The sequence below is a fragment of the Pangasianodon hypophthalmus genome, chromosome 7, assembly GCF_027358585.1.
Source record: "Pangasianodon hypophthalmus isolate fPanHyp1 chromosome 7, fPanHyp1.pri, whole genome shotgun sequence".
Taxonomy (NCBI): domain Eukaryota; kingdom Metazoa; phylum Chordata; class Actinopteri; order Siluriformes; family Pangasiidae; genus Pangasianodon; species Pangasianodon hypophthalmus.
The window spans coordinates 14,773,190-14,799,721 of NC_069716.1; the positions used below are offsets into that span (position 1 = coordinate 14,773,190).

Below are 26,532 nucleotides of genomic sequence, written 5' to 3' on the forward strand. Positions count from 1 at the left end.
TGGATATTATTTAGTAATGACTATGATTGATGCATATCTACAGTGATATTAATAGGAAAGCTATGTAGTTAAGGAAGAAATGTAAGTTTGGATGCACTGGCAGATCCTAGGAGTTTAAAGGGTTAAATAATGTACACATGTAGTGACTTACTATTTAATAAAATAGAGACTATGTCACTAAGATTTGTAGCTGAGTTCAAAATGACGGTGCAGTGAACTACAGGGCAGTTGGTCATTGTCATCTGTGACACACACACACACACACACACACACACACGGTGCTCACATATTGACTGCACATGATGTGCTAAATGTTCAGACTGTTGGTCTTTAGGTGTGTCAGGAATAGCAGCACCTGCTAATTACCCGATAGCTTCACACACTTCAACTACACCAACTCCACCAACACATACACAAGGTGACAGGATTGCCTCCTTTATTTCCAGAAGCCACAACATACAGTAGGTGGAGTATTGTTCAATATTAGTCTGTCATGTAACCAGTATTCTTTTCTTTTTGTTAATATGAACAGGACAATTTAATCAGCAATATAGGAAATAAAGGGGCAACAATATTATCAGTTTAAAGGTAAATAAAGATAAATTTATATTATATTCATACCAGGTACAAATCAGAGAAGGTATTTCTATATTTCTGATAAATTACAATTGTCATAAATTAGTTCTGCAATTTAATGTCATTCTTTTTTAAAATGTGAAGTTAAAAGCAAATATCACCAATTTTTTTTTTTTCAATTCTTATTCAAAGTTCAAATAATTGACATTTGGTCATCGGAATCTGTAATGGAATAAACAGAAGCTAGAAACTAATAAAAAGACAGGTAATATATTGCTGAGAATCTTGCAGAAAAATAACCAAGTAACACTCTTGCCTAAATACTCTGTGGAACATGTACCATCTTCCAAGACATTTAGCTTTCAGTGCTTTCGGATCTCGCTTTCCTTGCTGTTCTGATTTCCAGCAGGACACACACTTTCACACGCACACAGAGATATTGCTCGTAGGGGAAAAGGCAATTCAAAGACTGTCCGCTCTTAGTTAAGAGCATTCCACAGTAAATATATAGTGACTAAGAATACATACAAAAAGTGAAACGAAAAAACTGTTTCGAAAAGACAGCCACTTCCTGAGCACATGCAAAAAGATACAAAAGGCAGCAAGCGTGCGCATCCTGCACACAGACTGTAAGGTAAAGTTTCAGCAGGACATTCAGCAGCAATGTGTCAGAGATGTTTGCCCTAGTGTGAACACACACCCTTAAAACATCAGTCATCTTAAATGCTTTCCCTGAGAAAGGATGTCATATTTAGACATAAGTAGTTCCACATTCCCCTAAGGCACACTAAACAACACAGCCCCTAAACTCACTGCGGTGCAAACATATCATATCCCCAGAAACACACACACACACACACACACACAAACACACCTCTGATATTTCCTAGTCCTTCATCAATTTTAACAGTTATTCTGAAGCTGTTTTCTTAATATAATGCCTTACCTGTTTTGTCATGGAGTCAATCAGTCGTACATAGAAGTCTTGTTCTGTCCTTATGCCTGTGTGCAAAAGAAAGAGGTCTACTGAGCAAAATCAAGCACAAACACACAGCCAGATTTCTATGCACTAATAATAACAGATACAATTACAGGGAAAAAAAGCACATGGATAAGATTAAACCCCCTACAGAGCATGACATACTTTTAGAGTCATCTAAATTATATCAGTAGACTATGCCAGTTAAAACATATCTGCTGAGCTGAATGGATTTGTTCTTAAATTGTTGTTTTGATTTTTTTTTTTTTTTTTAAAGTAGGCCTGAAACTTCCAACAAAGTTCTAACAACAAACTGAAACATAAATGCAATGTAATTTCAGTTTCAGCGCGGGGTTAAACAGAGTAAATGAGGTATAAAACGTGGATTTAAAGCAGCTCGTTTGTGATTACAGGAAAGAAAACGGCGACTCTGCATGGACAGAGTTTTCTACAGTGGAAACAGGACTATTCTTTACCGCCTTATATCTGAGAGTGTAAAAGCAATAAACACGCATCTGGAAACATCGACACCACAAACAACTAACACGACTAGCTCATGAACTTTTCCAATTCAGGGCCATTTCCGCGAACATTTAATACATTGCAAATGTGTAGGATCCTGGTGCTGTTTGTGAAAAATAAATCTGTGATTTTATGCGTTTAATGTGATGATATTGAGTGATTCATAATGGATCTATCATTCATAATGGATCTATCATTCATAATGGATCTATCATTCATAATGGATCTATCATTCATAATGCTACTGACACTCTGAAGACACATTCTGAGAAATTAAACTATAACACTCTCTAAAATTAAACAAATAATAATAATAATAATAATGATAATAATAATAATAATAATAATAATAATAATAATAATAATAATAATAATAATTATTATTATTATTATTATGATTATTACTATTATTATTATTATTGTTGTTGTTGTTGTTGTTATTATTATTATTATTATTTATTAAGAAGAAGAAGAAGAAGTAGTAATGTTACATCTGTATGCTTACCGTTACTGTAGAGAAGCTGTAATTTATAATGAATCCCATTGTTTGTCTTTTCACCAGTCGGTTCCTACACAAATAAATACAGATATATACATATCTATTAGAAAAGCAGCCGGATTCTCATTCCTGCAGCCGGACACAGGACTGATCCCATGTGCAATAAATGTAAACTGAAGTTCCAAGCGGAAAAACACATGAGCTGAACTCAGTCAGTTTTAACTGTCAGCCAAGAAAACATGTGAATTGGACTAAATCCCCATTACAGCGTGGTGTTAATGATTCGGTGCCGGTTCCTCAGCTGCATTACTCAGTGACTCAGTGACTCAATCAGAACAAACCTACACACATATAGTGCAGAATGTATGAACCAAGAACCAAACACAAACACCAGCATTTTCGTTTTAAATACAGAGAATATCTGCTCATATTACAGCAGAATTAAATAAACACCAAGCTCAATTCAACGCATAACCTCTTATCATTATTATTATCATTATTATTATCATTATTATTATTATTATTATTATTATCTGATACAAATGTATTCCCGGGATATCCATCACTTAAAAAGATTACAAAGCGGACTTTTACTATTAAACAAACAAAAAAAATTAAAATTAAAATTATGATAAAAATGTAAAAACCCTGCCCTAGACCCTCTAATTCACTGAAACTCGGTTAAATCTACAGACATCTATTAAGATGTTTTGAAAGCAGCTTTTATATAAAATAAATCTGGCTAATAAATCAATAATGACAAACAGAGTCAGATTGCAGATAGGCGAATAAAGCTTGAGAATAAATAATTTAATAGAAAGCAGCAGAAGAGTGTGAGCGGGAGAAAAGGCGCTTTTCCAGGCGTGTGTGCTGTCCTGTGTGTTAGTCCTGTACGAGCTGGGACTGTCTCTGTTCCTGCACCTTTCACTCCTTTAATAACACTGAAACCTCTCAGCTGGATTCTGGCGCTAAATACACATAGTGTACGCCTTTATGTTGTACACGGAGGGGAGAATAAATAAGGGAAGTATTTTAAATAATTGTGGGTTTTTTTTGGAAATTACGCAAAAGCGCCAGGGAGTATATTTTGTGTTTGGTGAAAAATAGCACTTGCCTTTTCTTTTTCGACAAATCCAACGAAAGAAGTGCGCTCGATCTCCACGGGCTGCCCCTGTCTGTCATACAGAGCCAGCACAAAGTGGAAGAAGTTGGATTTGCGCAGGTTTGAGGGAGGCTGCTTCTCAAAGTGAGCTCGGGCCAGACCTACACCACTACACGGGTAGAGACAAGGACACAGAGAGACAGAGAGAGAGAGAGAGAGGGACAGAGAGGGAGAGGGACAGAGAGGGAGAGAGAGAGAGAGAGGCATGAGGGCATACACAGCCTACAGGGAAACTGCAACACATGGCTCTCTAAAATGTACACTGTGCTCAATTTTGCAATCAATCAATAAATAAATCTATTTATGAAATTCTATGTATGAGTTTTTTTTTTGTTGTTGTTGTTGTTTTTTTTAGATAAAGTATATCTTCTGTAACCAGTCATCCACAAAATTGCCAGAATGCACAAGTCGTTATTTTCTGTCAGTAAATAAATATTTACTTACTTAAAGATATTTAGTGGAACTACTAGAAAGTTGTCATTTTTGATCAATAATTCTCTTGCTGTGTTTTCAGCTGTATCATTATAATCAGCTTTATTTATGCGCTTTTTATTTAGCTTGATAATTAATAAATAACTGAGAGGTTAAAGGCTCGTGCTTCAGACAGGAGCATGTACAGAAGCATTTATTATAAATTATAAATATAAGCTTTTAGAATTTAAAGCTTGTGCTGGAAAGTGCAGGGCTGGAAAAGAGGATTTCGGATTGTCGCTGAAATATCAATAACAGCAATAAATCAACAGTTGTGTGAATTCATTTGTCCTGGAAGATGTTTGTATTTTAATTTACATATAATATGCTATTGGCACATTTGTGTGTTTAGAGCCCGAAATGAACGCATGGTTCAGCGCGATCCGGGAATCAAGCCCGAGCTTTCTGTAGCCCTGACTGTTTACTGCAGGAGCGAGAGGAAGACTGTGGCCGGCTTGAGGATGAAGAGGTTGAGGAAGTGCACGAGGCGCTTTGGTGGGAATGTGGGGAAGCCTGGCGCTTACCTCTGCGCGGCGGTGGTGGCGTCCAGCAGCCCGGCGCCCTGCATCCACGAGCGCACCGCGTTCATGCCGCCGATCGGCTCCTCCTTCATGCTACTCCCGCTCCTCTGGATGCTCTCCTGAATCCCAAACATGAACGCGCACTTTTGCTTTCCCCCTGTCGATCTTACAGTCCTCTGGTCTTTCTCCGTCGATCCGTAGAAAAAGAGAGAGAAATAAAAAGAGGGGGGAAAAAAGCCGACTGGAGAGCTAGAGGCGCGCAGGTGTCTCTGCGCTCGGCTCTGTCGCTTCCTCTGTGCGAACAGATAATGAATAGAGAGAAACCGAGAAGGAGAGAGCTGTCAACATCCAAAACACGTGGACTGGGAGCTCCCTGCAGCCCAGAGAGTGCAAAAAGTCCAGTGTCACTTCAGAAACAGGACGATCACAACAAGAGCCTGTGCGGAAATGTTATTATCCAGAGGCGACTTCTTCTTCTTCTTCTTCTTCTTCTTTATTTGTTTTTCGTGTTCTTTTTTCAGCCTCTCCGATGCTTATTTTCAGCTCAAATAAAATGAATGAGCCAGGTGAAATGAGGAAGAAGAAGAGGTGGACCCTCGTGGCGGTGGATCCTTAGCTCGCTCCCCCTGTTCCAAAAAGTGATGTGCGTGCGTGCATGTGTGTGTGTGTGTGTGTGTGTGAGAGAGAGAGAGAGAGAGAGAGAGAGAGCTCTTCCCCAAAGGAATCCGACTTGACTGTGCTCTGGGAACTCAAAGGGAAGAGGGAGTGACTGTGTACTCTCAGCCCCCCGCCCCGCGCCTCACCGCACACACACACGCACACACGCACACGCACACAGACGAGCCCACACTACCATCAGCTCTCCATCCAAGCGCCGAGTCTCGAGTCAGCTCGCATCGCACAGCCATCGCACTCTTCTCACACACAGAGTGCGGTGTGTGCGGTGTGTGCGGGGCTGGAGACAAAACCCATAAGAAGTTAGTTCATCAGTTAGCGTGGGCTAAAAGGCAGAGATGGAAGAGAGGACACGAAAGCGCAGCTGAGATTCTAGCACAAGCAAGGCTTTACTTCTCACCATGAGTCAAGCTGAACAAACTCATACAATATTCATTTGTGTGCATGTGGACTTGCAGCATCCAGGGGCTGCTTTAATGCAAAACCACAAACCTGTTAGTTAAAAAGTGCTGAATTATCTGTTAAACCAATTGAACCCTTTTTTCTGTGTAGGTTGCTGCCATGTTGCGAAACGCACGACTGCTGAAACTGTGAAATTATGTATTATTACTTACAGCATCAGGTCTAGATGGGAAACAACAACAACAACAACAACAACAACAACTTGCAACACGCTATGATTACAGGCTATAAATTCTTACATTCAGAGCTCCTCAAAATCTGCATTAAATTCCCATGAAATGATTGAATGTAAATCTGCAGCGTTAAATGAACAGCTTTTACTTGCATGAGAACTGTAAGAGTTGAACACTTGAGAGTTTGCTGTAGTATAGTTCATGGGAAAAGTGCAAAAACAGGCAGTGTATTAAACCCCTGTGTTCACAGCATACACCCATACCCAGCAAACACACTCCTATTTAACCTCACTCCATCCAGCATACCTACCACTGTCACTAGCATTACTAATGTTTGCTGTACCTGAGTTTTGCTGTATACTACCCAGAAGAAAATGCACATTGCGTGCTGGTGTGTTGCACTTCCCTCTGTAATCAGATCAACAGGTTGTGCTCACTTTCTCTTTGTGCACCATGCACATCTCTTGTGTAGATGCTGCTGGGGCATTAATGTGCTAAAGGCACTGTACCACAGCTTTACTGTAATACATGGCAGAGGTCAGGGCGTTCAAGCCCAGCCTGACTAATGACTAGCTTTCTTTCAAGATCTGTAATAAATACTCTAGGCTATAGCCACCTAGCAGGATACTGGTTAATGACTTTATAGTTCACAAGCTAATCTTCCTGCTAATTCATAGCTTATAGAAGCAGGCCATGAATGGTGTTTGGTACATAAATGTGGAAATGAACTATTTCACTATTTCACACCAGCTGTGCCAGTTCATTGCACTGGAACGGGTCCTTTGTGTGGTAAATGTGTGTTTTTCTTTGTTTTGCTTGTTTACGCAGTTTCCTACAAGCTGGAATAAGCCGATCATGACATGACCTCACTCTAATGACCCATGCAGGGACGGCGAGATTTACCGAGTCATGCATTCATTCTGTCTGAATTATGCGATTGCAAATGAATTGTGAGATTTAAAATAAAGTTCTATTAAATTTCATAGAGCTTCAAAAAAAAAAAAGTGTGGGGCGCGTGCGGCTTGGGCTGAAGGAGTGTGACGTCACGCAGCCAGCAGGCTAAATCACACTAAATAAATACAATTTGATGACACTGTACCATAACGACCCCCTGATTACTACCACTGTGGTTTCATTAATCCTGGAAATAACGACCACGTTCATCAAACACTTCGATACAACATCGATAAACGCAGACAAGAGGCTGTGTGTAAATATCTGCTAGAAAATAAATGCACATGACGAAGTATAACATCATTCATACATGAAGTAGATCAGCTTGTGCCTTTTTTAAATGTGTGTTGTGTTAAACAATTCCAGTAAACGCAATGACTTTTTTCTTACTGGATTAAAAATTAGCATGTACAAGTGGAAATCCAGACATTTCAAAATTAAAGTGGTTTTTTTTTGTGTGTGTGCTCACCTGCTGAAAATCAATGAGTTTTGAGATTTGAACATAGACCTCTATTCTGTAAGATACATACAGGACGCAGGTACATACATCTTCTGCACATGCTTTGTTTATTACATGATATTCTACATTCAAAAAGTGCACACACACACATTATATATATATATATATATATATATATATATATATATATATATATATATATATATATATATATATATATATACATATATTAATTATTCCTTTCATTTTGCTCTTAGTATTTTGTTTTTGTTTGCATTTGTGTTGTTGTTGTTTGTGTCTGTGATATCAACCGCCAATTCCTCGTCAGTTATATAGATAGATAGATAGATAGATAGATAGATAGATATTATTCCTTTCATTTTGCTCATTTTATTTGGTATATTATAGAATATATAGTATTTTGTTTGAGTGTTGTTGTTGTTGTTGTTTGTGTCAGTGTGCTATCAACCGCCAATTCCTATTCCTCGTCAGTTAATCTTTCTTGACCAATAAACCTGATTCTGATTTTATAAACCAACAGCCTATAAAGCTTTGGCAGTTTTTGGCTCTGCTTAGGCCAATAAGCTACTATTCTCTCAGGCCCAAAGCTCATTTAGCCTGCCGTATATATAATATTAGCCGCGAGTGCTAATTACACACACCTAATGTACTGCAGAAAAGACCCCTCACCCCAGCTCCCCCCTCCCCCCCCTCCCCCGTTCCGCGCGCGCGCGCACACACACGTGTTTGTGAGAGAGAGACGCACACGCACGGACGCGCGCGCACAGACACATAAAGCTGGTCTTTTTCTTATTTATTTCTGTATTTATTTCTTTACCTATTTACACCTTATTGTGTGCTTGTCGAGGTGGTGTGAAATGGTGAAGTGGTCTGGAGCACTGATATTAGCAGGCTGCTTTTCAGGCTCAGGTTATTCTGAACGACGGTTTGTGCTAGTCAATCCACACGCAACGCTCAGTTCTACTCCATGTAGAAAATATAAAAGTGTCGTACAACAGTCTCGATTTAACTAATACACAAACAAATTTATCAGCGAATGACGCTAAGCTCTTCTTTTTAACTTAAACTTTAGACTGAATAGCTTGTACACACTCATCCTCCAGTGAAAACCCTGTAACCCTGAGAAAGACTTGTCAACTTGAATGGCCTGAATCAGTGAAATGAAATTGTTTGTTTGTTTGTTTGTTTGTTTAAATACCATTTCTTGCCATCTATTTACCGATTTATTTGACCTTTCTCTACCTCCTCTTAAAATGTACTTTGTTAATTATGTAAAAAAAAATACCTTTTGCTCATTTCTAAGAATATTTAACTGTCAAAAACACTGCGATAGAATAACGAAGAAAAAAAAAGACAGCATACAAACAAACTGAAGAAGCAAATAAATACAGCTCAGCGATAATTACAGCGCCCACACTGCCATCTTGTGGCACATGTTGGAAGCACAACATTCATTCAGTTAATATGGCCTTTGAAGCTGTGTTTGTAGCGTTGAATTTTTTTGGTGGAAAAATTCCCCAATCCAGACCATCTAGACCAAAAAGTAGCACGTTCTGACCAACCTTTCTCTTTAATAGGTAATAATTTAATAAATCTGTGTGCTCCTGTATAGAGATGGGCTGATCAGCAGTCTATGAAGCTGATACCAATTAAACAATTGCCAATTAAACAACTGCTTGAACCAGCTCACACTCCCAAAATCTACATTCCCTAAATATAAGCAGGTATATGGTGAACTGGGACAGTTTAAGTTAGCAGCATTTACTTTCAAGCCTGATAAGTGAAAGTCAAAACCTGTGTTACTATGCCCTTGCAGTGGAACTGCTTGATAGAAATAACACAGGAAAAACGACATATGCTTTGGCTAGTTTTTTCCATGAGGTTATAAATTTGTCATGACTAATAGCTTTCACATTTTTATTGTACACTCATCGGCCACTGTATTTGGAACACATGTACACTTACTCATTCATGCCATTATCCAATCAGTCAGTCATGTGGCAGCAGTGCAATTCAGAAAAACCATGTAGGTGATATTCACATCAAACACTCATTCACATCTTAGTAACTTAGATGACTGTGGCATGGTTGTTGGTGCCAGACAGGCTGATTTGAGTTTTTTTGATCTCTGGGGATTTTCACGCTTGAGTTTACACAGAATGGTGCAAGAAAAAACAAACAAAAAACCTCCACTGAGAGCCAGTTCTGCAGGCAGAAACTGTTGAGATGTCAGAGGAGAATGGCCAGACTGGTTTGACAGTAACTCAATTAACCACTCTTTACAGCCACCGTGAGCGGAAAAGCATCTCAGAACGCTTTTGACAAAAAGGTAAGCCATGTGTCTTTAGAACATGATAAAGACATCTTTCCTTCATGTGTAGATAGTCTACACCTTGAACTTTTCAGCAGGGCTAATGGCGTGAAAGGTGGTGATTAGAGGGGCCCATATCCCTGGCGAGGCTCTCAAAATTACAGTAGTCCATAGACCCTTTTGCTATGACTGAACTGTTTTATGCAAATTAAGCCAAAACATACTAGTATAAACATAACTTCAGCAAAACTACAAAATCATGCAATATTCATGAAATAAGTTTCAATTTCCCAACCAATACCCCCAATAATATTTCGTGCAATTGAATGCAAAGAGCCTAGTTGAAGTGCCATTTGACAAGAACATAAATAAATAAATTAGGTTTTCAAAAATGGCAAGAAAAAAAGGAGCAAGAGAGAGAGAGAGAGAAAGAGAGTGTGTTCCAAATACACTTGGCCCAGAGGATGACCACTTTCTTTCTGAGGAAAGGTGAGTGTAGTGTATTAAGTGAAATAGCTAGTAGCACTTTTGTTGTACAGGAGTCAGTGTTTGGGGCTTAGCCAGTTCCATTAAATAAAAAGAAATTCTAATAGTGATTAGCTATAGTTGAGGCCAAACATTTACATTCAATTTTTCACAACTCCACACATTTCAGGTTAGCATATATTTCCTGTGTTAAGTGAATTAGGGTATCTTCTATACTCTATTTCCATAAGAGGTAATTTCAAAATAATAGCTAAGAACCAGATTTATTTAACCTTTTATATACTATTTCAGATTTTCAGTGGGTCAAACAAAGTTTACATACACTTTGTTAGTTATAGTTATTTATTTTAGTTATATATATTTTTTGGCTGGCTGCTTTATGTCCCAGGGTGCCCTCATGTCTGTGTTACCTTCTGGCTCTCCCTTTTAGTTATGCCGTCATAGCTAGTCTTGCCCGAGTCCCTGCTTCCACTCTGCACGCAATGTACATTGTCCTTAACCATTACGGGACAAAAGGCATACCTAACAATCTCTCTGTCAAGCTACACATGCTACTCCTGAGACACCAGCGATCCTCTCCCCTTCTGCTCTCTGGACCTGCCTGATCCATCCTGATGTCCTACTTCTGGTTGGAGTTCTCATCGGTTAGAGATCGCTCTCTGCTGCTGGGGGTGGCCCACATGGACGGCCTGAAGATCACTGGGATTGCTGGAGATGGTGCCGCTTGGGCACTGCGGTTCATATGGGCAGTTTTGCACTCAGGTCTCCACCAGTGGACAGTGGATAGGCTCAACAAAACAACCTTCATTTGAATACTGTAATTAATTTCCTGGTTACACAACTGCACTATTTGTCCATGTAGTACACAGTTATAGATGGGGTTTATTTAGAATTGCACTGTTGTCACCCAGATGAGGATGGGGCCACTGTCGCCTCTGGCTTGCTCATTAGGGATAAATTCATACATTTAAAATTTAGATCCTGAATGTATTCATTTCTGTAAAGCTGTTTTTTTTATAACATAAAATATTTTATATATATATATATATATATAATATTATATATAATGGCTTTCCTGAATAAAAATAGTACAGTATTTTTACACTAGACTACATTAAAATTATTTTTACACTACAGTATTTTGACACTAGCATTAGTGTTTCTTACTATAAGGGAGACAAGAAAGAAATAAAAAAATAAATTAAACTCAGTTCATAATAACTATATTAATTTTTTTAAATGACTAATTTCTTATAGCTAAGGTATCCATTGAAATGTAGGTTTTGCAATGTTGTAATGTTATAAACACATTTGTATTTTCATGATGATACCTTGGTATTGTCAGAGGTGGTATCAAAAATAGTTATTCAAGTACCATTACTTTTTCTTTTAAGAAATAAATACCCAAGTAAACATAAAAGTTCTAATCCAAATATCTACTTGAGAAAGAGTAAGAAAATATCTAGGAAAAAAATATTAAAATAGCTAACCCTTAAATGTATCCTGGAAGATACAAATTTGTCAGGCTCTGGGAAGGAGCAATGATTGGGTCGGCTTAATTTCAGTGGGAAACATTGAAGAGTGGGCTGGCTCATGTTCCCAGATCATGTGACTTGATATCAGCATCCTGGCATCAACACACCATCTTCGTCAAAAACAACATGGAGGCATATGACGACAAAGTCACTGATTTGGCAGTAAATGTTGATTTTTTTTTTTTTAAAGGATTCCAATATTTTAAAGAAACTATTTTTATAAAAATAATGTTCTTAAGGAGAATATTATATGATTACATTAAAAATAATAGATGTTCAGAGTTTTGGATAATCATTGAATGTCTATCCCTAGGCATACATTTCCGGGAATAGGGTTTATTTAAAAAATAAATAAATAAATAAATAAATGGAAAAAGAAATGACCACAAATGGGGATGTAGAAGCTTTTGAGTCTTGTACTGTACAAAAATCACTACAATTAATTTATATTAGTCTAAAGATGACATTTAAGCTATTAATTATAAACAACAATTGTTGTAAAGATTGGAAAAAAGTGATTTGATGACAACATTTTTCAAGCTGGATAGGAATGGATTTTTTTGTAAATCATTCGTAGGAGCATTTATACACCAAATTCGGTATGCATGAAAATCCTGTAAATTCGGAAAAACGTTTGTATCCTCGTTTGTATCCAATGCGTTACGCATTATAAGACTAATGTAAACCTCGTCTAATCGGCTTCAAATCATACCATTTACGTGGATTACTGCACTTTTATATACAAATTACGCTGTCAAGTTTAAATATCTTATGCATTTCAAATATATATACACAAATTTAATGAAATACATAATAAGCTATTTATGTATTTAATTAAATTTGTATATACACCAATCAGCCATAACATTAAAACCACCTGCCTAATATTGTGTAGGTCCGCTTGCACCACCAAAACAGCTCTGATCCGTCGAGGCATGGACTCCACAAGACCTCTGAAGGTGTGCTGTGGTATCTGGCATCAAGACGTTACCAGCAGATCCTTTAAGTCCTGTGAGTCACGAGGTGGGGCCTCAATGGATCATTTCACAGATGCTCGGTCAGATTCAAATCTGGGGAATTTGAAGGCCAAGTCAACACCTTGAACTCTTTGTCATGTTCCTCAAACCATTCCTGAACAATTTTTGCAGTGTGACAGGGCGCATTATCCTGCTGAAAGACCCCACTGCTATTAGGGAATACCGTTGCCATGGAGGGGTGTATTTGGTCTGCAACAATGTTTAGGTAGCTGGTACATATCAAAGTAACATCCATATGAATGCCAGGACCCAAGCTTTCCCAGCAGAACATTGCCCAGAGCATCACACTGCCTCCACCTGCTTACCTTCTTGCCATAGTGCATCCTGGTGCCATCTCTTCCCCAGGTAAGTGATGCACACGCACCCGGCCTTCCACATGATGTAAAAGAAAACATGATTCATCAGACCAGGCCACCTTCTCCCATTGCTCCATGGTCCAGTTCTGGTGCTCACGTGCCCATTGTATGCGCTTTTGGCTGTGGACAGGGGTCAGCATGGGCACTCTGATTGGTCTGCAAGCTGTGATGCACTGTGTGTTCTGACACCTTTCTATCATAGCCAGCTTTAACTTTTCAGCAATTTGTGCTACAGTAGCTCAGATAGTACAGACGGGCTAGCCTTCGCTCCCCACGTGCATCATTGAGTCTTGGGCGTCTCTGACCTTGTCGCCGTTCACCGGTTTTCCTTCTGTGGACCACTTTTGGTAGGTACTAACCACTGCATACCGGGAACACCCCCACAAGACCTTTGGAGATGCTCTGACCCAGGCATCCAGCCATCACAACTGGGCCCTTGTCAAAGTTTCTCTAATCCTTAAGCTTGCCCATTTTTCCTGCTTCCAGCACATTAACTTTGAGAACTGACTGTTCACTTGCTCCTAATATATCCCACCCATTGACATGTGGCATTGTAATGAGATAATCAGGGTAATAACCACCTGTCAGTGGTTTTAAAGTGATGGCTATATATTTGATGTATATATGAAATACACAAGCTATTGAAACTTGACAGCGTATTTCATATATATCTATACAAATTTAATAAAAAAATTTGTAACAGTAAATTTCTATTAACCACATTAATTAAAAGATTATTGAACATTAAAAAAAATTAAAGCAAGGCTAGATAAATCCATAAATTAAGACAAATAAGACTAGTCATTCAATTAAGAAGAAATGCTGCAGTGTAAAAAGTGCATTTTGTTGTCTCTGTACTCTGGCAACGACAAAGCTGAACCAAGCTAACCTAAAAGGAGAACGGGCTGCAATTGCTCAATGTATAATTCAGTTCCGTTTGCCAAGGCATCTTTCGTTTAATGCTGAGGAACACATCATTAGAGCCACCAATAAGAGACTGATTTAATATGTCTCAATCTGCAGCATGCCTTTATATGCCCTAGTGTGCTGTGAAGCAACATCAGGCTTCTGTGAAGCATTCCTTCTTGCTTTTCCAACATGGCATTGGAGAGGGCACATTAGTGTGCATTGCTTTATATTAAAACAAATAAACAAACAAACAAACAAACAAACAACAGTTTCCCTGTGTGATGCGCTTGGTGTCCATGATCACCTGAGTACCTTAGATGTATATTTTTCTCCATTTTCAGGTCAAACTATTTTCTTTTTACCTCACTTATTTCACCTTTTCTGTAATTCAGCTCCATATTTTAGTTTTTCGGGTAATGCATCCTGGGAGATACAAACTGTAAAATAAACTTGAAAATAAATATATTTTGAAACAAATTGAAAAATTTTGTTAATTGAACCCTAATGCATTACAAAACCGTAATGAATTAATTTTCTTAAGTGTTATGCTCTTGCCCACTAAGGCTAATTTATACTTCTGCGTTAACACGTATTTGCAGGGCATCATGGGTAAACATAGCTCACAGAGACAGTTTGAAACTGGCCTTTTTCCCCCCTGCAGGTTTGATCAAATTCAGATTAATATTGTTTCAATCAGAGTAATACCGTCCAAAGTACATCTGAAGTGTAAACAATAAAATGCTAAACAATAAAGTGTAAACGATAAATTTTTCCCTCATCGCATTCAGAACATTCCATCTTTTATAGATGAGCTTGTGCTCTGAAACTGCTTTCGGAAAGTGTAGACCACTAAAAACTTTAAAACAGCTTGTGAAGTTAACGGATGACAAAAGTTCTGTAAAAATCTCAGTTTAAACATATTCAATCTGTTAGTTTCCAGTGTCATTTGCCAAATATTTTACTGTAACATTTTCATCGAGGATTTTTTTAATAATCGAGTAGTTCACCATTACTTCACCATTCAAGTACAGAACGTACCTCCATGTCTGCAGGTGTGTCTATCTGCTCAATTCATCACACATGGCTTATAGTATCCACAAGGTCTTGCTGCAATTTCAAAATGCCCAAGATGCATAATGATGGCGGACCAAGAAAAAGGTTTCATATTGTAGGTTTTGATTTATTCTCACATTCATTGTCAAACCTCAGGCATATTTTACTGAGCTCAGTTGCAATCCAGTAGTCAGCTCGCTCAGGACATCATTTCACATAGTCATGTAGTAAAATAGCAACATAGAAAACGAAATCAGAATGATGCAAGGATCAGGCTCTTCATTCTCAGTTACAGTGGCAAAATATGTCTGAATCATTCTTTAAAAAAATCCCACCCCCCTTTAATAAATGTAAAAATTCCTTTCCCTCTAAGCCAAGTGTCATTTTGTAGAAATTAGTTAAGTTGCAAAATAAATAAAAGCGGCATTGCTTAGTTTGCTCATACATTGTTAAATGTATTCATGCTCACAAATGCAATAAATGCCAAATAATACTGATGAAAGGGAGTTTGGTCATCTACTGTCACCAGTTCACATCCATGGCCTTTAGCTTTTCCCACTTTGACCACACAAGGCCATTAAAAGTGCTCATGCAAGCCTCAGCCACTTCACACAACCTGGTGCTCCTTAACACTGTATGTTTGCATATTAAAACAGTTTTACAAAGACATTTACACTATGTACTAACTATATTTCATATCTAGAACTTGTTTCAATGCGCATATACACCAAAATATTTGGTACCTGACAAGACAACTTTGGAGCATTGCTTTTGTGTTACATTAGTGCAAATGCAGTGGCATATACAGAGATTTTTTTTATATTTTATATATATATATATATATATATATATATATATATATATATATATATATATATAAACTATAAAAACAAAAAACAAAACAAAACAAAACAAAAAAAAAATAACCCATATCACTACTGCTATTTGTGGATACTAAAAGCGTGCTAGTGAATATGTACTGGGTGCATATAGCGCACCAATGCACTGTCTAAGGGACACATGGTCACATTCAGTTTGGTAAACGGTTTTGTAACAGTTGATGGGTCTAGAACCCATTTGTAGTCCTCTAGGCCTTGGATAGACATGGAAGTGGCGCAGGTTTGCAAGCTGATGTTTGTATGTATTTGGGGGTAAGTGTTCAGGCATTCCTATTAGCAAAATGCCACTGCAATGAACAGAAATGGAAGTTGTAAAAGCAGCAACAGGTTTACAGAAAAGTACAAAGGACATAATATGGAGTGTTTGATTGTAAGGATGTCTGTTGGGCACACAGGTCCTACAGCTACCACATCAGTAACGCTGCTACCCACCGAATCCCATATTCAGAAACATTTCGCCTCCTTTGGCCAGCATTTACTGAGTATGACATCAGAGGGGGTGTGGCTCATTTCTGGGCTGACAGCCTGGCAAGAGCAGCCATTAGCCTGTGGAAGAGGACGGAGGAAGCTCAGTCTCAGCAGGAGTGCTGGCCTCCACTTCCCCTTCCTCGCCATTTTCCACCTCCGCTGAAGCTGAGGCAGGCATGGGTGCCTCGGGCTGGGCCTCCTGGATGGTGGCATCAGGTTGTGGCGGCACATCCATACCGCCCTCCCGTTGTCCCGAGCTCTTTAGCTGGTTGTGGCACAGAGGGCAGGCTTCCTGCACATACAGCCACTTCTTCAAACAGCCAGCATGGAAGAAGTGATTACATGGTGTGATGACAGCTGAAGTCATGTCCTAAAGGAAAAAGAGAAATGTCATGGATTATTATTCCTTCAGCAACTACTGAGCTTAGCGGGATAAAGCACGACAGTCATGGCAGAGCAGTGGATATGAAGTCTACACACCTCGGCAGATTTTTGTGATGCAAAAAATGGAATCAAGATAAATCATGTCAGATCTTTTTCCACCTTTAATGTGATTTATCAACCAACACAACTGAAAAACAAATGGAAATGTTTAAGGGGAACCAAAAAAAGAAAAAACTTAGAATAACCTAATTGCTCAAGTGTGCACACTCCTTAACTAATACTATGTTAAAGTACCTAGATTTTTTTTTTTTTTTTTTTTTTTTTAAAGTGAGAAAGGGCTTTCATAGGGTAAGGGAGCTAAATATTTTTTTCTTTCCTAATAATTTTCTATTTGTTTTTTTTTTTTTTTTAACATGAATTCCAAGGGGGGATTTCAAGAATTCAAATAGATACAGACAGGGCCATAAATATTTGGACATTGACAAATAATTTTGTCAATATCCAAATATTTATGGCCGTGTCTGTATCTATTTCTGAGTTTGCATCACATCTATGAATTTTTAGCATGTTTTTATAATGTAGCACATTTTGATAAAAGTGTTCAGTTTTGTCAGCCCCAGTAAATAAATCACTATTTTACTGCTGAGGATTGCTGTAAAGCTTGGTTGTTTCCATCCCCCTTGTGTATTCACAGCCTGCATTTCTTTGTTTTGGGCCCTAGATGGGGACATTTTCATGTTTTTTGCGTTACTTTCTATAGCAACTTTCTGTTAGCTTGACTTGTGTTGTGCCTATTTAAACCCTGCTTTGTGCTCAGTTCCTTGCTCAGTTCTGGGGTTCCTAGCCTTTTGTTACATTAAGAAGATTTGTATGTTACTTGCCTTTTTGTTTGCTAGGCCTTTGCCTCGATTTGTGATCTTTTGCTCTGTTTGGATTCTGTGTCATGAAATTGTCACTTGGTTTTCTTGAAATTGTCACTTGGTTTTCTTGAAATTGTCACTTGGTTTTCTTGAAATTGTCACTTGGTTTTCTTAGATTTTGGTGCATGTTTTTCCTTTGTTCTCTGAATATTTGTGTGTACATGCCCACCTCAGTTAATTAAGGATTCCTCTGTTTTGTTACTTACAATACTACCCTGTTTTGTCACATCTGTTTGTTGTTTATAGACATTTTTCTTTTAAGTAAATCTTTTAAGAACTAAGTTTATTTTGGCTGGTCTACAGTCACTCAAGGTGACCCTGATGGGGCCTCTCCAATTCTGCCTGTTACCAAACCTATTTTGTTTGTACATGTTAACAATATTTTCCTAATGAACTTTCTTTGTTTCCTCCACAGGAAATGTATATGATGTTAAACCACAGTGACCCTGACCAAGATTAAGCATTTACTGAAGAGGAACAAATGATGCCTGTGTGCTTGCCTGTCCACACAAGAGTAAAAACATGATTCTGATACACACCTCTACATCACTGTGCCATACTGTTCACTGAAAAATTGTTTCTAGCCAGTGATATTTTCAAGGTGACTTGTTTGTAGCAGCGGTAATTTCGATTCATCCCCGTGACTCAAATCTTCTGACCAAAAAGATTCGCTCAGATTCATTCACTGATTAGTTCAGTGACCCTATCTGTAAGTTACATCATTACACCAGTAAGTGGAGCCAATGAGTGTTTTTTTTTTTTTTTTTTTTTTTTTTTAAAAGACATTATGAGTAAGTCATTGTTTCATTCACTCAATACATTAATTTAAAATGCCAAGGTTTTCAAGAGCCAATTTTTAACGTTATGATTTATTAAAATTGGCATGTCCAATCCACAAAGAGAAAGTTGGGTGAATTTATTTTGCAAGATGACATTTCAGTCAGTGCAGGCTAGTTTTGAGAGTGTTCACAAATGAGGATGCGAATGTAATTTGAAAAAAATAAACATTTTTTACATACATGTATGAAGCAGTTTTCAATGCTACAATAATTTAAAAAAATAGCCATCAGTTTTACACATTCATGTATAGCAGATTATGCTATGAACAACACATTTGTGTATAGGGGATTATGAACTGCAAGTACCAGTTCGCTCAGAATCAGCAGGTCAACCACTCTCGTTCAGACTCAAAGTAAGGGGCGTATTCGTTCAATACGTCCAACCAATGATATGCTACTTCACAGCCTGTCCTCTAATGCAGTCTTCAAATGGCAAAGAACTCACGTGTTTTATATGGGAAGAACTTAAGGGAACGAAAAATATGAGTCAGTACATGGAAGTGAACGAAAATGATTTGTTCACTTTAAAGATTCGTTTAAAAACACCATTCATTCATGAACGAAACACCACCATGTGTTTGATCAGTGGTGTACAGTATTTCTAGCTTCACCCATATGGCCCTGTTCAGCATTATTAGTACTTTGACAAGAGCAGTCACTACATTCAGCACAATATTTCGTAGCAGTATAGGTCACTTGGCAATTAAATGCCAACAAATTTGTGGGCTCGCATTCTGGATTGTACTGCACTGCACGGAAGAATACACTATAAGACTGACAAGATGCTGTCAAGGCACTTTTCAGGAGAAGAGAAAAACACTTTGTCATGCTTTCACTAAACAAGTATTACAGTACTAAAATTTCTATTTTAATTGCATCTAGATCAATTCAATTATCCACTGTAACATCAGGAACACAAAACATCATTTTTTCCCCCCCAATACCGAAATATTTCAAATTTGAATTCCTAATGATATAACTTCATACCCACTCTTACCTGATAGCAGATGGAGCAGATGTCATTGTGTTGCTGCAACTGCTGTTCAGAGGCTGTAGGCAGGCTCTTGATCTTGTTGACGGCATCGCGACGGAGTAAAAAGCTTTGCCAACCCAGCTGTGCCCGCAGCCACACATTGTAGTAGGAGTGTACAAGTACAATAGTGGAGCCCATCACAGTCCATTCACCAAACACTGTCTCACAAACGCCATATGCCACCACACACAGAGCTACCACAAACTCCAGCATCCGGTAGGTGCCGTTCACGCAGTAGATCACGTCGTCCATGTTCTCCATCGGCACCTTGCGCAACTCCTCCACCATGAAGAGCACATAGATCAGCAGTGTGCCCAACACCTGGGGAAACAGGGAGGAGGACAAAGGTAAGGAGTATTCAAACTCCAAGTGTAATGGAATGTACAGTAAAGAAAATACTGGCATTTATAATTTATCAGTTGCACTTCCTCAAATGAACTTGACAAATTCAGGGCAGGATCATAGGATGATTATTAATCAAAACTTAATTGCTTTAGAGCTCACACATGACCAAGCTTAGATTTGTGATGGGTAATTAACTGTAAAGATATGGATACACTGTATTACACTTACCTGAAGAAATGTTTTAGAGTTATGCATGTAACCTGTGTAAACTAACACATGCCAAACCAACACGTCTAGTCTTTCTTGTTACTAACTTGTATGCCATAACTAGCCTCAAAATAGGCTTCAAAGATGAAGGAAACTCTTTCAGACATTTGACCTTGCTGAAACCTTGACACTGTTTGGATCAATTTCAAAATCTAACCATTTCCTCTGCTGGTTACAGTGATAATTTCGTATAAATCCTACAAACATCCAACCACTCGTTCTTGAGATATCATGCGAACAAGAATCTTGAATCTCTGACAGACACACGGGTGAACAGACACACGGCAAAAATGAGCTGTGGGCTCGTGTACATGAACGTGCAATTAACATCTTTGTATGACCAACAGGAAGAAAGTTAATGAAGCAAAACTACATCACTTTGCTGTGACTTTGATACTGTCTGGATCAATTCCAAAATCTAATTAATTTATCTGCTGGTTACAATGATAAGTTCACATAAATCCTACAAATATGCAGACACTTGTTCTAGACATTAACAAGAATCTCAGACAGACGACCAAACAGTAAATTTGTTTTCACACACATCAAATACCCATTAATGTGTGTGTGTGTGTGTATAAAAGTGTATGCACAATCTACCTGCAAAGATGTAAGGATGCTGGAGGAGATGATGATGAGAAGCCAGAAGTCCATGTGGAAGAACTGGCAGATCATGTAGGACATGTAAGCTGGGAATACGAGTAGAAACAGGCAAAGACTAACTGCACGGAAGTGTTTCCACAAGCTCCTGCAAAGAAGAAAAAAAGAACAAGCATTACAAACAGAATGACTGAGACAGGCAGGGGATTAACGAAAATAGTTGACGTGAAAAGTTGGTGCATTAAAGTTTTAAAGTGCACATGCAGATGCAATCTCACAAAGCTGATACTCTCAGTGTGTTCTCCGGGGATTGATAAATGTATTTACTAGGCTGGAGAAGTGGTGCTACTTAATGGAAAGAACAACACTAGATAACATGGAAACTCAAATTTGAAGATGATGCAATACCTACAATGGAGATAAAAAGTCTACACAGCCCTGTTAGAAAAGCAGGTCTTTTGTGATGTAAAAAAAAGAATTATAAATCATATCAGAACCTTTCCAACTTTAATGCAAAAATTACAACCTGTACAATGCCAGTGAAAACTAAACTGACATTTCAGAGAAAAAAAGATAAAAATAAAAAAAAACTAGAATAACCTGTATAAGTGTGTACACCCCTGAACTAATATTTAGTTGAAGCACCCTTTTGATTTTATTACAGCACTCAGTCTGTGTGTGTAAGAGTCTATCAGCTTGGCACAGCTTGACTTGGCAATATTTTCCCCACTGTATCTTACAAAAACATTATAGATCCATCAAATTGTAAGGGCATCTCCTGTGCACAGCCCGCTTCAGGTCTCCCCACAGATTTTTAGCTGGATTCAGGTCTAGGACATTCAAAAACATTGATTTTCTTTTGCTAAGCCATTCCTTTGTAGATTTGGATGTGTGCTTTGGGTCACTGTCGGGCTGAAAGGTGAAACTCCTTTTCATCTTTAGATTACTAGTCACACCTGAAGGTTTTGCACTAAAATCATGATTCCATCTACTTTGATAAAAGCCCCAGTTCTGGCTGAAGCAGCCCTAAAGCATCATGCTGCCACCACCATGCTGCATCGTGGGTATGGTGTTCTTTTGGTAATGTGCTTTTTTTGTACCAAACATACCTTTTGGAATTATGGAATTATTACACCTTTTGGACTTTGTCTCATCAGAGCATATCACATTTTGCCACATGATTTGAGGTGATTTAGTTGAGTTTGGATGGGTTTTTTTGTGAGCAAGGGCTTCTATCTAGCCACCTTACCCCATAGCCCAGACATTCCTGCAGCTCCTTTAACGTTGCCATAGGTCTTTAGGCAGCCTCCCTGGTAAGTTTTTGTCTTGTCCTTTTGTAAAATTTGGAGGGGCATTCTGTTCTTGGTAACGTCACTGTGGTCCCTTATATTATACACTTGTAGATGATGGCTTGCACAGTGTTTCATGGTATAGCTAATGTTTTGGAAATTCTTTTATACCCCTCTCCTGATCAATTCCTTTCGACAAGTGAGATACCTTGCATACTTTGTAAGCTCTTTGCAGACCATGGCTTCAGCAGTCAGATGAAACCAAGAAGATGTCAAGAAAATCCTACAGAATCAGCTGGTCTTTATCTGGGGTTAATCAGAATAATTTCATTGATGACAACTGTATGATAATTACTTTTGAGCATGAAATTGAATGTGATTGGTTCATTCTGAACACAGCTGCATTCCTACTTATAAAAAGGTGTGTATACTTATGCAACCAGGTTATTGTAATTTTAATTTTCCTATTTTTCTTGAAAATGTTTGTTTGTTGTTCCACTTAATTTTTCTACATTATCATTTCACATAAGTGGAAAAACCTCCAACATGATTTATCTTGGTTTCATTTTTGTTATATCACAGAAACCTGCCATTTTACCAGGGGTGTGTAGAATTGTTTTCCACTGTAAATTGCATCAGAATCTACATCATACATACAATTCCAGGAAAAATTAACTGCATAATCCACCTTACAGTAATAATAACAGTGAACACCTATTAACTATACCTATTAACACAAAATTTGCAGCAGCTTGATATAGGTTAACAGAAGTAAAGTTCAGGGGGGGGGGGGGGGGGGGGGGGTGTCAAACACATGTACCCTGAAAAAGCTTTTTTTTTTGGCCATTGAACACATTACAGGTAAGCCAATTTTGACTGCATATCATGTATACTTTAAGTTAATAAGGAAAAAGTATTTCCAAAAAGGGGGCACAGCAAGTCACGAAACACATCTGGGCCAAATTTTGTAATGGCTAGCACTTCATAACGAGTGAGAGTTGGCTCAAAAAAAATTGGGTTTTACAATGACCATATCAGTCTTCAGGTTTGAACCCTACTGAAAAGCTGTGGCCTGAACTGGAGAGGGAAGTCCACATGCACAAACTGTTATGCATCTACAAGTGTCCCAAACCTTGTTAAACCTTGTTAAGAAGAGACTCAGTGCTGTTATTCTCTTCAGAGCAGGTATTTATATAAAAAAAAAAATCATTCGGTGTAAGGGTTTGGGGGACACTGTATTCTGACAGTCATTCTATGTGAATTTAAGCTCTGAAGAGATCATGAAAAGACCACAGCACACTGAATTTCAGGTTAATGGTAACCAAGAAAACAAACAACCGTAATATGGAGGAAAAAAAAAACAAAAAAAACAACAGCAATCAAACAAATACTGCTCTACAAACAAACATGATCTGCAGAGTTCATAGATAAAATTCAGTCCCTCACACTAATCTGCAATGGATTTGACCAGAGCTCACAGTCCACTCTAATGTTAACACAACACGAGTTTTGAGCTTCCTTGAACTATTTCACCTTTTGTTGTTTGTCTCTCTCAAACTACAATGACATGTCTTACAGAACTCTTCAGAGGATATTAGATTTCATGCAGCCTAGGAGTTAAATGATACAAGAATCAAATTTGTATCATGTGACACAATATGGTGATGTCTCAGTACGATAAATCTTTGATACAACAAAAATAAGTATTGCCTTACCAGTGATAGAAATGGTAGCCTATATTCAGTTATAATAATGTGAAGCATTACTGAAGCAATCAGAGTAAAACTACATATACCTAATTAGTATTTACTACTTACAACATTTGCTCTATAAATTCATGCTTATGCTCTACACATCATCTTCAGCCACTTTTTGAGAAATTTTGCTCAACATATACGAATCTACTTATTTGCTCAACATATTCCCATTAGTTTCTGACTTTTCTGACATCCTGTATATTATTATATCATATACTTATGTATATACGTGTGTGCAAGCATCCACAGGGGAGGCCCACTTTTTTTTTTTTTTTTTGCACTAATCTACAGAAATTTTTTAAGAAATGGTTTCCAAGTCAACAATCCCACACTCAACAAGCCCACACCAACATGGAAATGGTTTGTCGCTACAGCTATAACCATTTGGCCTTACAGTGGAAATGAGGCTTAAGCATACTACCGTTTCTGTGCATTTTGTGAGAAAAAGCTTACTTATCTCTGGATGCCCCTAGTGCCAGCACTATGGGGTCAGCGATCTCCAGCATGGACTGCAAAATGGAAGCAACCACAATGAAGAGAATGATACTGAGAAGGAAGGCTCGGTGGATGACCTGGAGCTCAATTAGACCAGTCTGAACTGCCAGAATCAACAGCGTGATTCCCTCAGTCATTCCCCTAACAGACAGAGAAAGAAAAAAATTGAGAGAAACCAGACAGCAACAAAGAGAGGATGAATTGAGAATTATTTAAGGATTAGTAGAATGACGAAAATATTTCAGTCAATGAAATATGATCTCAATAATACTGGTAATTTCAATGTTTTTGTATTGTTTTTATTTGAACGCTTCAGTTTTAAGTAAATAAAATATCTTTTCCGTAAATATGTTGCTTCTGTTAATGTCATTAGTAAGCAACAATAAATATCATATGAACAAGTGTGAGATTGTAAAAGTCTTGTGTTGAAGGATGTAAAATATCGTCTACACAAAAGTCTTGTGTTTGAAGGATGTAAAATATCGTCTACTTATCGTTATTAACAAAATCCCAGAAAATATCAAGATTTTTGTCAATAACGCGCACCCTTACTTAAATATTTGTTTATAAGGTTTCGAAAGTAATGTCTTTGTAGATATCTTTAGTATATTTTTAGTACATTTTTATTGATGTACTAAAAAATTGGCAGGTCAGATAGTGAGATAGTTTGGCATTCTGATTGCTCGTTTTCTAACCAGGGGCTGTTATGTTGGTTTGGATAGGTCTGCTTAGGAATATATTGTGATATACACTCATCATTCCTACATACACATCACATTGATCACATTTCATATAGGACTAAGAAGCCCACACTACTAATGTCCACCTAATTTGTTTGTATGTCTGCCTGTGTGTCCCTACATGTCTGAAAAGAAATATTGTCCGAGAGGATGATGATGATAATAATAATAATAATAAATTGGATTAAATGTAATAAAATGTATAAAAGATTTTGGCCTTTTCTGATTAGATTTTGATTCTTCCATTAATACCAAACATTTAGTAATAACCAATTCATAATTCTCAATTCACTTATACCAAATTCCTTAGTTAGATTTTAAAATTTTATTTACAGTAAGGTCATTTAAAAATGCTTAAATACACAGTGTTCTAATTCTTTTGAATGGCAGGGTATATTTTAATCAAATAATTACTGTATTAAAGAATTCAGAATTCTTTATTTGGGATCTTTGTCTCCATTTCTTGTCAGAAGTATTTAAGAGACCCTTGGTCGCTCTTCTTTTGGTTGAGGAATGTGATGCCTAATCTATGCTTGAAAAATCCATACTCAAGCAGTGAGAGAGTGCGTCAAAATGGTGTAATGATGATTGTTGTGCTAGGCACCACTGCCTGTAGACCATGTGCCTGCCTGTGTCACTACAGACATGAAAATTTTAGGAACTGCAGTTCATGCTACACTTACTGCTGAAAGAATAAAACAGCATTAAAGCAGTCTGATCGTCTGCTCTCTGCAGACCCACAGCTATATGTGAAGGGGATTTGCAGCAAGCTTTTGCAAAAAGTTTTACAGTGGTTGCTTTTGTACATATAATCACTGTCTGCCAGTAGTTAGGCTTAATTAACTGATGCTGACAGGACTGGGTAAAGATGGGTCTGGGACAAGAATGATTAAAAATATAGTGGAAGAGCTCAAAAATAAATAAATAAATAAAGATTTAAAAAGAGTAATGGAGGGAGAAAGAGAGCAAAGATCAAATAAGAGCATGGCACCTGTGCATTGTGTTATCATTCATGAAGGCCCTGTAGCCTTGCAGGTAGAACTTGCAGAGAGTAAGCACACCCAGAGCTACAAATGACACAGTGAACACCAGTCCAAGCAGAGAGTATGGGGTACTACAGCATTCTGCAATACTGCAAAACACAAAAACAAGAACATGTCTGACCAAGTTTGAAGTCATTCAGTTCATAAAATGTTCCATCTTAACACTGAACTAAGCCCCTTTGGGAGACTATGAAACCATCTATCTTTACATAATAGATCTACTTATCCACAAAAAGCAGAAACAATTTCCTTTATAATGTGAAAGATTCTGAATGAAAATGACTGGGTAAC

The 26,532-nt window shown here is 37.8% G+C and overlaps 2 protein-coding genes across 9 annotated transcripts in view; both read right to left on the reverse strand.

Moving 5' to 3' along the window:
• Window positions 1-5,996, reverse strand: part of ebf1a (EBF transcription factor 1a) — a 107,083-nt gene extending 101,087 nt beyond the window's left edge. For 2 of the 6 annotated variants that reach the window (XM_053235337.1, XM_026918161.3), the window contains exons 1-4: window positions 4,734-5,985; window positions 3,691-3,847; window positions 2,583-2,646; window positions 1,523-1,578 (exon numbers count right to left, since the gene is read on the reverse strand). In XM_053235337.1, the coding sequence (XP_053091312.1) occupies window positions 1,523-1,578; window positions 2,583-2,646; window positions 3,691-3,847; window positions 4,734-4,864 (408 nt within the window). In that variant the 5' untranslated portion in view covers window positions 4,865-5,985. Of the gene's footprint in view, window positions 1-1,522; window positions 1,579-2,582; window positions 2,647-3,690; window positions 3,848-4,733 lie in introns of all 6 variants that reach the window. The other 4 variants (XM_026918160.3, XM_026918158.3, XM_026918163.3 and 1 more) reach the window with 4 other exon arrangements.
• Window positions 5,997-15,268: 9,272 nt separating this feature from the next.
• rnf145a (ring finger protein 145a) overlaps window positions 15,269-26,532 on the reverse strand; it is a 37,736-nt gene continuing 26,472 nt past the window's right edge. For all 3 annotated transcript variants that reach the window (XM_026918119.3, XM_034305997.2, XM_034305996.2), the window contains exons 7-11: window positions 26,190-26,330; window positions 24,417-24,599; window positions 20,918-21,065; window positions 19,670-20,026; window positions 15,269-16,899 (exon numbers count right to left, since the gene is read on the reverse strand). In XM_026918119.3, the coding sequence (XP_026773920.1) occupies window positions 16,603-16,899; window positions 19,670-20,026; window positions 20,918-21,065; window positions 24,417-24,599; window positions 26,190-26,330 (1,126 nt within the window). In that variant the 3' untranslated portion in view covers window positions 15,269-16,602. The remainder of the gene's footprint in view (window positions 16,900-19,669; window positions 20,027-20,917; window positions 21,066-24,416; window positions 24,600-26,189; window positions 26,331-26,532) is intronic.